Source organism: Syngnathus acus, chromosome 2, assembly GCF_901709675.1.
Source record: "Syngnathus acus chromosome 2, fSynAcu1.2, whole genome shotgun sequence".
In the NCBI taxonomy this organism is placed as follows: domain Eukaryota; kingdom Metazoa; phylum Chordata; class Actinopteri; order Syngnathiformes; family Syngnathidae; genus Syngnathus; species Syngnathus acus.
The window spans coordinates 14514045-14524779 of NC_051088.1; the positions used below are offsets into that span (position 1 = coordinate 14514045).

Below are 10735 nucleotides of genomic sequence, written 5' to 3' on the forward strand. Positions count from 1 at the left end.
TTAATGTAGCTGCTACAAGAAATTATTTTTAAATAACAGATAAAGTGTTCTTGTGGTTTTCCTATAGTGAATCTACAAAAAAAAAAAAAAAAAAACTTATTTTACATTCAGTTTGATTCAGCAAATGCTGTTTATATCTGTGTAGATTCATCTGTGTAGATTTCCCTCATACCGTGACTACGATGGCGTTTTAGTCACCAAGACAGAACTATTAACTGCCACATGTAACAGGCGGGATAGTCAATTATTTTGTTTTAGAGAGAACATTGGTTTGGATTTTTGTTACATATGGATGACGATTGGAAATAATCACAATCCGGAACGTGGATTCCGTGACCGTTCCTAGCCGGATGTCTAGCTGCACACTTTAAAAATGGCAGCCAACCTAGAGCAAATTTTTCAAGATTTTATTTTAAATAAAATAAAAGAAATTGAAGACCAGAATGTCGACAAAACGTATGTCAATAATTAGTTTTACATGCATCATAGCTACATTCATTTTGCAAATATAACGAAGTTTGAACGTGTTCGGTTCGAGCAAACCGGTAAAAGTGTCCGCTCAACGATTTTTACGGTGTTTATCCTCTCGAAACCTAGCTGTACTATAGTACCGTATATATCATAATAGAATGTTTGTTTTGATCAATGTCTTCAAAACATAACGTATAATGTATCGGCTTATTTTTAGGACTTAACGTGACATTTTGTTCAATAAAATTTTGCACAGCTTTAATTGTAATTGATTGCTGAAACGAGACAATCAAAATATCTCAATTCCATCGCATTGTTGTAATTTACAGTGTTTTGGGACTGCACTTCATTCGACTGCGTTTGTCTGTTCTGTTTTTTTAGTGTGGTCCTCTCGTAAAGCAATCAAATGTTTACATTTTACTACGGTATGATGCTTCATATGTCTTGTTTAACTGCTATTGCAAAGTCGATAAAAATCAAGTGTGATTATCTTAATTTCGGCATAGTATTTGATTCAAACCATTTATTACATCCTTTTAAGTATGCCTAAAATCTTTCTTATTTTACAGTTGTCTTGACAGTACTCCTCAAACTGTGGTTGCGTCCAGTGTAATGACTTCAGAGGATAATAGAGATAAAAATAGTGATGGCAAGAGTTTACATAAGAAACATAAGAAGCACAAAACACATAAAAGTAAGAAGAAGAAGCGGAAACGAGAGAAGGAGGCAAAAGAGAGCACTTCTGAATGCGGGGAAGTCTTGGACACTCATTGCAGGTAAAACAGCATACGTCATAAATCCTCGGCCAAAGTACATCTGACCCTTATTGCTGCAATAACACCAGAATTCAAAATGTGTTGTTGCTGTATTTTCATTTTAAACTAAATCTTGCCTTTTTTTTGTAGAAAAGGATCCCCAATAGAAAATGAACAGCCATGTAAGTGTTTTCTATCTTCTCCATATAAACCAGAAGTTTCAGTATCTTAACAGTTGGTATTGACTTATTTCAGGTGATCATGCCAGTAGCTCGAGAAGTCATAAGCACAAATCAGGAAAGAAAAAGAAGAAGAAGAAGAAGAAGAAGAAGAGGCATAAGGATGAGAAACAAATAAATTCATCTACTTCTGACACAAAAGAAAAAAAGAGAAAATGTGCTCAAAGCTATTTGCCAAGGCCATGTGATGAGTTGCCTGATATCATCCCAAAACAGGTAAAAAAAAAAAAAAAGAGGCTTGACTGGGATCTAACAAGATTGATGCTCAAAGTAACTTGCAACAACTCAAAGCTGAAGATAACTGACTAGTCTTTGCTCAATCCAGGACAGCTCCACTGGAGAAAAAACAGACGAGGGAAAAAGGAGGCGCTCCCATTCACATTCCAACGGTTCACATTCCAACTCGGAGGGATGGAGTTCTCGACCTGGCAAACGAAAAGCCAGATCTCGCTCACGGTCTAGTTCAGGGGGCCACCGCGCCTCATCCAGGTACTGCCTACAAGGGACTTTTGAAAATGCTAAAACGATTAAAAATGTAGTTCTTGTAAATCTTAACCCTGGCTTTTCTTGATATTCTTGTATTTTCTGTATGCATCTGTGCATAGATCCTTAGACAACAGGGATGGTTTGGATGCATCTACAGAGTCCAAACAAGATGCTGCAAAAGGCATCCGATTGCCGTCTCCAATTCCTAAAAGAAGAGACACAGAAGAACTGCAAACAGACAAGCCAGCCGAGATCGCAACGGAAACCATCAGAGACAATTCAGGTACAAATTCATGGTCTTGTCTAATTTGAATTGATAAATAGATGTCTACTATCTAATTGACCTGTCTATCTAGATCAGGGTTATAATACTTGAGCACTTTTCATTGTTAGTTTTCATTCCATTTTGACTTTCACCTTTTCATTTCAGTTAGTTTTAATCTATTTTAGAAGAAGCTAAAGTTCTGCTTTGATTGTTTATTGTTCCAGTTTCAGGTTGTGCTGCACCTCCATCCGTGCCAAATCAGTCTAGTCGGACTCATCAGACAGGTGAGCCTGTCCAGCCACAGCTAAAGGCATCAGAACACATCTCGGCCAGTGCGAGGAAATCCCCTGCAAAAAAAAGACGTAAGCCATCCAAGTCCCCATCAAGGGGCAAAGAAGAGAAGTCAGCTAAGAGGCAGAAGGGGTCTCGGTCACCTTGTAGGACTCACAGGACGAGGACGAGGACGAGGTCCAGATCCAGGAGTTCTTCAAGGAGAAGGCGATCGCGGTCGAGGTAAGTTTCCAGTCTACGAGAGAAGAGTTTTTGTAGGAGCAGGAGCAAAATACTTTATGTGGTCAATGCAGGTCCAGAAACCGGAGGTCACGGAGGTCACGCTCTGCATCACGAGAAGAGAGGAGGCGAACGATTTACAGCCAGCGAGACCGCTGGAAACGAGAGCCAAGCACCTCGCCTGAGCTCATCCTGCGCAGAAAAAGATCCCCTACATGGAAACATGGAGCTCAACTTGACAGCTCTCAACGGATCAGTGAAATAGGTCAGATATGGCAATTTGGCTTTGTGTCCTTCATGTCTGCACAGTTGTCACCCAGAGCTAAGGTAAATTGGTTTGTCTTTTTTTGTTTTGTTTGTTGGTTTTGTTTTTGGTTTGTTGTTCCCCATGTGTGGGGAAGTGGTTGATTTCGGATTCATTTGTTTCCCCTCCCTCAATGAATGCACAAGAGTTGAATTGGGTTGCTTTTATGTTCCCCTCAGGCAAAGAGCAACTGCTAGAAATTGCCAAGGCCAATGCAGCCGCTATGTGCGCCAAAGTGGGTATGTCCATCCCCGCCAGCCTGAAAAGCTCCATGCTGCCGTTGTCGTTTCCAAGCATGGCCATGAATGCTGCTATGACGGCAGGTATAAATATCAGTTGGAGAAATCATGTTAATGCTTCAAAAATAGTACATCATTCCCCGTGTCTACTTCACAGCCACCATGACAGCTGCCTTGTCCAACATCAACACCTTGTCCGCGTTGTTGCCACTGCCCACCATAACCAACAAACCTCCTGGTGCAAACCTCAACAGCTCCATAACTGCTGCATTGGAGGAAGTTAAAAAGAAAGTAGCCAAGCAGGCAAACAGCATCAGCATTAAGGAGTTCACAGATGTAAGTGCCCCGTACACTCCAGAATTCGCAAAAACAAAAAACAAAGCAAACAAAAAAATTGTTTCACAGAAAATAACTCAACCTAATACAGTTAAATTCAGTAGTCGTTATCTATTGACCTTAGCAGACTTACATTGGTTCCCCTTACAAGAGGGCTGCCAACAGAGCGAAACAAGTTTACAAAAGTGTGGCTAACTTGGCCATTTGGTTGCTACATTTAACAATTTTTCTCAACCACTGTAGCAACTATTTTTCAAAAAGTGACTTTCACATAAGACAAGGAGCAAACCACTGAATTTAACATAATTCCACCAAAATTTCACTAGGTGATGCTAAACGACTGCTTTTAGTACTTTGGCTTGAGAACAAAATAAGCTGTCAGCAGAGATAGGCTCCAGCACGAGCGTGACCCTGGTGAGGATAAGGGTTAAGAAATGGATGGATGCTTAAAAAAAGAAGTATGAAAATGGAAATGCCCAATCACTGATATGCAGGGGCTCAATATATGCAAAAAACGCTGCAGGTTTATTTGAGCCAACAGATACATTACATACCTCTGATTTCAGCAATATGTGTTTTGTATTTTCAGAAGTGCAAGATGATTGTGGAAAGCAAAGGTGAATTGCCAGTGGCGGTGCCTCTTGTGCCAATCGAGGAGGACGACGGGAAACCATTTGGGGGATTGGTTCTGCGTGAACATAAGGCCATCAGCTTCAACATCAGTGTAAAATACACACACGTTTCACAAATGAAATCATGCAAGAAAAAATGTAATGATTACATCCTTGACCCATGCCCCGCCCGTCAAGTCAATAATTTTGCTTTTAACCTAGAAAAAAAAAACATCCTTGGTGGATGGAATGAAAAAGTCCGTGTAGCAGCGTGAAGTATTGATTTTGTATCGTATATTCTTTCAAAGTAAATCAATTCTCAGTTACTCCTAATGTGTGATAATGTGACTAATTATTAGGAAAAGGTGATTGGTAGTAACGCCAACATGCTCACCTTACAGAACACGACAGTACGACCCACTGCCCGAAGTGATGCAGGCATGGCAAAAGAGTTTCCAGTGTCTTCAGGATCTCAACACCGTAAAAAGGTCTCAATAAACAATTTACACTTGCCTATGAGGGCTTTTTTCTTTTGTTTCACATCAAGTGATGCAGTGTTTTCTATCCAGGAAAGTAAGACATTGGACGCCTATGGAGATTGGGTTCCAGTAGAAAAAGCGTCAGATGAGGCAAAGACCAACATTCCCAAGACGCCAGTCAGCTCTTCATCAGTTACCAGTGAGACTTCGACAGCCGCAGAGTTGACGGGGACGGATGAGGCATCGGCGGCAGATGACGATAGCGTGTTTCCTGGTCCCCCACCGCAGGTTGAGTTGCATTAAGAACATGCTTCCCAGTTACTCCTAGACACAACTGTTGAACGTCTTTTGTTTTTGCAGCCTGTCGACATCTCTCAGGCTGTGAGTGAGAGGATCAAGGCTCAGAGGCGATTGGCCGAGAACCCATATGACGTTAACGCCATTTGCATGCTTAGCCGGGCCCAAGAGCAGGTAGTAGCTATTTTATTATTTTCCTTTAATTTTTTTTTAAGACAAATTTATTATAATCTCTCGAGGAAAGATTCTATTTAGATCGCTATTAGGGTTGCATATTAGGGTATCTTTACAGATAAATTATACTGTACTAGCAATGACCTGTCATACAGTGTGAAAAGAGAGCAGTTTTAAGCATAATGAGAAAATGTAGTACCTAGTAGTAAAGTGATAGAAATCAGAGAATATTTACTTTTAGAGGCTGAAATCAAAGAATTTCGACCATTGTAAATTCAACAATTACGCTAAACCATTAATTGATTGAAAATTTGGTGATCAAATAGTTGTCGGTGAATTTTCACACTTCTATAGCAATGGAAGCTGCTAGATATTTTCCTTAGGTTCCAATCCTCATATAAATAAGACACTGAGCACACAAGTCACTGGGCTCCCATGGTTGTATGTGGGATGTGAAATTACCCAAGCATCACCAGCTATGCTATTTGAGCTCATGTGTTTTCTTTTAACAGGTGGATGCGTGGGCCCAGTCCAACACCGTTCCTGGTCTTTTCACGGGCTCTACAGGAGCCCAGGTCCTCTCCTCAGAGGAGCTGTCCAACAGCGGCCCACAGGCTTGGCTGAAGAAGGTAAAAAAAGATACAACACAATGCGAATTTAAACCAATATGCACTCGCGCACTGGCGGAACATGCCTGTTGGTTAACAGCCTGTCTAATCCAGCTTGCATGTAACACAAAAATATTCAATGATCACTTTAAGAATGAAGGATGTTTAATACTGAAATTGTCTGTATTGCATTACACATACGTTCTACTGTGGGTGGCAAGGCAGGACTGGAGCAGAAAAAAATGAAAAATCATAATTAAAGAAAAACCCTCTACTTTGGAATTGCGGACACGAGCCTACACTTTTCTCTTGTTCTGGTTCAGAATAAGGAGGGATTGTACCCCTATTCAGTACAGGGGTGGATCTATTCGATTGGTAAATGGGGTTGTTGGCCACCCCAGAAGTTTGACCTCAATAGGTTTCTTCCCTAGGCAATGGATAATAATACTATAACACTTGAATTGGTTGACCACATGCTTCCCACTGCAAGTTTGATGTTCTCGTTTGCTATCTCAAGCTTGGGCCTGTTCTGATCTTAGGACCAGTTCCTCAGGGCAGCACCAGTATCAGGCGGCGTTGGAGAATTTTTGATGAGGAAGATGGGCTGGAGGGTAGGAGAGGGCCTCGGGAGGAACCGTGAAGGCACTGTGGAACCGATTGTCATTGACTTCAAGGTGGACCGCAAAGGTCTGGAGGTCCCATAGTACTTCATGCTTGAGATAAATGGTGATATAACAAAAATATATTTTTTTTATGTGATTCAGGATTGGTTGCTGAAGGAGAGAAGTTACAGAAACCAACAGGGGGACTGGTGGTAACCAAGGACCTGATGGGTAAATGGCATATAGTTGTTTAATGTGTCTTAAGATCACAAACTAGTTGCAATAGTACTGAAAAGGTATCATCAGAACATGCACCTTTTGACAAAATGGTTGGTACTCTTGACATACAAACAAATTCTACGATGGTAGCTGGAATAAAACATTTCAAAAGTACTAAATATTAACAAATGAAAATCCAGCACTGTTTGTTTTGAATGGTCCAAAATTAACTACTGGATGTGATTTCATTTGACTCTTTCCAAACAGGCAAGCACCCGCTATTGGACCTGATTTCATTTAACTCTTTCCAAACAGGCAAGCACCCAGTATCTGCACTTATTGAATTGTGCACTAAGAAACGGATGACGCAGCCTGACTTTGTTATGGTTCACCACAGCGGGCCGGATCATCGGAAAAATTTCCTCTTCAAGGTACGATTGCTTTTTTTCCTGTTTGCACTGAACTACTGTGGGCGGGCTGTGGGCTGGCTAAGGTTACTCATCAATGCGTTGTGTACTCACCAGGTCACGGTGAATGGTGCCGACTATCAGCCGCAAACAGCCAGTCCCAACAAGAAACATGCCAAGGCCATGGCAGCAACAGTGGCACTGCAGGCTCTTGGAGAGGTAACGTAAAGTCAAAGGTCTCAATGAACAAGACAGCAGAATATCACACAGAATGGCCTGCTAAATGTTCCACGGTTGTTCACCAGGTTCCTGTTGATGGACCTGGACTCTATAGTGGGCCTGTCTTCACGGCCTCTTCCACTGGGCCTCTGTTCTCCACGTAGACGTCGAGCAGTCACCCGGTTATGTGACCGTTGTTGTTGTCTCATCATTTTCAATCTGCTTCTGTCATTATACAGCACTGTGCAAACATCTTAGGCCACTATGAGATTTGTTGTTCCAGCAATGCTAAAAAGATCATGTATAACTCGACGGTCTGTACTTCCTGAGTCATGGGGAATAATGAACAGACAGACAAGAGGTGTCGTCGTGATTTTGGAGTGGTGGATGGTTCCATTGCAAGAATGAGTCAAAATGATTAGGGTTACCACCCTCATCCATATTCTTGGCAAAATGAAATTGTTTCTTGTTTCTCAGGCCACAAATAAATCATTTTGGATTTTATTTCAATTCTGTTAACCCTATATCTTCCAATTTTCACGCTTAAGAAGTCAAATGACTGCTGTGGAAAAAAAAGAAGCAAAAGTAGTGGTGGCCTTTTGCACGGTGCTGCATATTGACAACATGAATTTGAACTTGGCAAAGATTTTAAAATGAAACACCAACAAGAATTGTGAAATAGTCTCAGTCAATAACTATGTTGTGCAGTTGTAGTACAGACAACAGATTGTGACGCAAACTCATGCACCATGTATTGAAAATAAAAGTTATTTATGTCACGTAGTGGAGGAACTCTGTGTTTGGCGGTCATCCTGTAAGTGGTCTGTGCTACTAGGGCGATGCAGACCAAGATGGAAACACCTACACCCAAAGCAGGCTAAGCAGGTAGGAATCCTGAATGTTATAATATTATTCATGCAATGTGTGTTGTGAGGGTTTGTTTGGGGGGAGGGGGGCTCCATCAGCTTCCAATTTTGATGTTGAAGTAAACCAGGAGGGGGCAGCACTTTATTACCTTGTAATTTTACAGCTCACTCAAAATGACACTCAAGCACAAGAGTGCACACACACGCACAGGAACTATTCTAGTGGGTTGTGTAAGAAGGTAATGGCTTGAGCCAAAATCAGCCCACTTCAATGCAGGACACACGTGGTTGTGTGTGTGTGTGTGCCTGCGTGTAGAAGTCGGAAGCACATCACACACTCGAGTCATGATTCAAGCTGTATTCCAATTCTTTTTAGCAGTGTTTTTGTTTTGTTTTTACTCGCTGCACTGATTCCCAACCACATTACGTCATTGGGTGTTCTTCTGGAAATGATCCTAATTGGGCTGAAAATTATATATCGAGAACCAACATTTAAAGTGCTCATTCACTAATTGGCAGAAGGTAATATTAGCCTGTGTGTGTGTCACTGTAGTATATATTGGTACTTTGGCAAATTTAATGAGCTCTGTGTCAAAGTATATAAATCAAGTTTGTTTTGCATATCAAATCAGTTTCCCAGTTGTGACTGAATTGAAATGTCATTAATCCTTTCAAGCCATAACTTAATATGGAAAGTAGCATTGTCTATGTCAGTGATGTATAGTGACAGGCAGAACAATTAAACTGGCTTCCGCTACATGGCAGAAGGTACAATCAACCATTATATCCACCCGTTGCTGTTTATACAGTAATAATAGCTTTGTGTTCAATGAGACAGTTCCAAGTTGAGGTGAGATTGTTAATACACTATATACAATACAGTGCTTTGTGACATTTTTACTTGGTGGTGTGCTTTGAGTTTTTCTAATATACATAAATGTACACATATATGTGCCTTGGCTTAATCAAAGTTGAGAAACACTGGATAGTGGTTCACTTATTTGTTACTGATTGAATAGTGGTTCACTCCTTTTTTGGGGTATGTTGCTTATAGTGTAACTGTCGATTGCCTGGCTGCCTTCTATGCAGACAGCGTGGGTTCAGTTTCCGCTCAGCAGATGGATGCAGTTTGATAGATGAATATTTTTGTAAGCTTAACCCGCCGATAAACTCAATATCATGTAATGATTTACTTCAAATTGAATTTAGTTGAGTCTTAAATGTTTTGAAGCTCATCTCGAATGCGATTTCTGTTTCTCTTCATGGATGCCTCCTATTTAATTGGATTAATTAACATATTACTAATACGTTAATTAACTTTACAACTACTGTCACTTCAAAGCTTGTATGATATTAGCTTTGAAGTGACAGCGGCTGGAAAGTCAGGGCAGACCCAGCCGAGAAGCAACTGCTTTAGTCCTTGCCGCCACTGGGAGGCCCCTAAACTTAGTCATCGTGCCATTTTATGTGACAATCGTGGCAGCCTCCGGCTGGCTGTGTATATTTGCTTTTCCCAGCAAGAGAGGTGGCAGGGATGTGGAATATCAATTAATATCATAGATGACTGATGTTCTACTAGGCAGCATGGTGACCCAGTGTTGAGGCATGTCTGCCTCACAGTTCCGAGTTTCGGCGTTTAACTTTTGACTCTGAACCTGGCAGAGCCAATTGATTTGTGAGTCACTTAAAGGAGTTCTTCACTGACTCAATCTGGGAACGCTCCACTTGTACAAGCCTACCTACCAAATTTTATTTTGACCACCCCTCATGAATATTTGAAAACTCTCTCAAAGAAGGATTTTTGCTTGTCAGAGCGACCAGGTCAAACTTTTGAAAGTGACGTCAGGATTCCCCACTTGTCCAATCAGAGGACAGGAAGCCAAATTCATGTGCAGTACATAATTTAACCTGAAGATAGCACCATACAGACGGCTTTCACCAAACATGCACTAAAATGTCAAATTAATGACCAGGTAATGTAGACAGCATTACTGGACACTCATTTATACAGTTTATCAGCCAAAAAAAAGTTGATTTTGGTGTGGGTTACACCTACGCTGAAGTAAAAAGGTACAGACAGCAATAGAGAAGTATTTGCCTGACACTGCAGAAGATACGATATCTGATAAGCTAAAGCTTCCCAATACTGTTCACATTTTATATATGTATAAAACGCAAGACACCGAATTCAAATGATCAGGATTGTTATCAGACTTCTTCAGAGCTTGCTGATGAACTGATCCTTTCAATCAAGTGCGTTGGAGGAGGGAGACATCTACTGTAAAACATGCAGGACTGCGGCCTTTGAGGACTGGAGCCTGATATCCCTGGCTTAGTATATTAAGTCACGCCATAAACTTGCTTTGCTCATCATTATTTCAGAAAGAAGATTTAGGAACTTGCAGCAAGGCCTATATTGTGCTTTTGGGGGAGGGAGCAGTTTTGAAGACTTTTCATTTGAAAGCCTGTGTTATTTGAGGGGCAAGCAGTCTTCAGACATTTTTTTTAATCATTTTTGCTAATGGAAAAGGTTTGACATGTACCGAGGCAAAGGCAGATAATCGCTCAGGATAATCTTTCAAAATCATCCGACAATCAGATCTTTGCTGACTCTGTTATTAAGAGGGGCAAAATGCTAAAATTATTGG

At 40.9% G+C, this 10735-nt stretch overlaps 1 protein-coding gene across 3 annotated transcripts; it reads left to right on the forward strand.

Moving 5' to 3' along the window:
* The first annotated feature begins 345 nt into the window (after positions 1–345).
* LOC119115519 (protein SON) lies at positions 346–8004 on the forward strand. Of its 3 annotated transcripts, XM_037240087.1 has the most exons (21): positions 346–456; positions 853–896; positions 1041–1247; positions 1377–1408; positions 1482–1681; positions 1791–1954; positions 2071–2234; positions 2441–2729; positions 2801–2991; positions 3210–3353; positions 3427–3605; positions 4195–4329; positions 4618–4704; positions 4786–4983; positions 5056–5166; positions 5679–5795; positions 6314–6461; positions 6539–6607; positions 6911–7026; positions 7120–7221; positions 7308–8004. In XM_037240087.1, exons 3-21 carry the CDS (start codon positions 1084–1086, stop codon positions 7383–7385), a joined length of 2688 nt encoding a protein of 895 aa, XP_037095982.1. In that variant the 5' UTR covers positions 346–456; positions 853–896; positions 1041–1083; the 3' UTR covers positions 7386–8004. The 3 variants fall into 3 exon arrangements, with proteins under 3 accessions (XP_037095982.1, XP_037095972.1, XP_037095992.1); XM_037240077.1 differs by lacking the exon at positions 853–896 and having other exon boundaries at positions 351–456; XM_037240097.1 differs by lacking the exons at positions 853–896; positions 6539–6607; positions 6911–7026; positions 7120–7221; positions 7308–8004 and having other exon boundaries at positions 351–456; positions 5680–5795; positions 6314–6449.
* The last annotated feature ends 2731 nt before the right edge of the window (positions 8005–10735 follow it).

What these genes read in the sequence shown, in the direction of transcription:
- LOC119115519 (XM_037240077.1), top strand. Translation starts at nt 374, where the DNA reads ATGGCAGCCAACCTAGAGCAAATTTTTCAAGATTTTATTTTAAATAAA. An exon ending in GGAAAAATTTCCTCTTCAAG is followed by an intron (nt 7,027 to 7,119) that starts GTACGATTGCTT and finishes TGTACTCACCAG; the next exon opens with GTCACGGTGAATGGTGCCGA. An exon ending in CACTGCAGGCTCTTGGAGAG is followed by an intron (nt 7,222 to 7,307) that starts GTAACGTAAAGT and finishes GTTGTTCACCAG; the next exon opens with GTTCCTGTTGATGGACCTGG.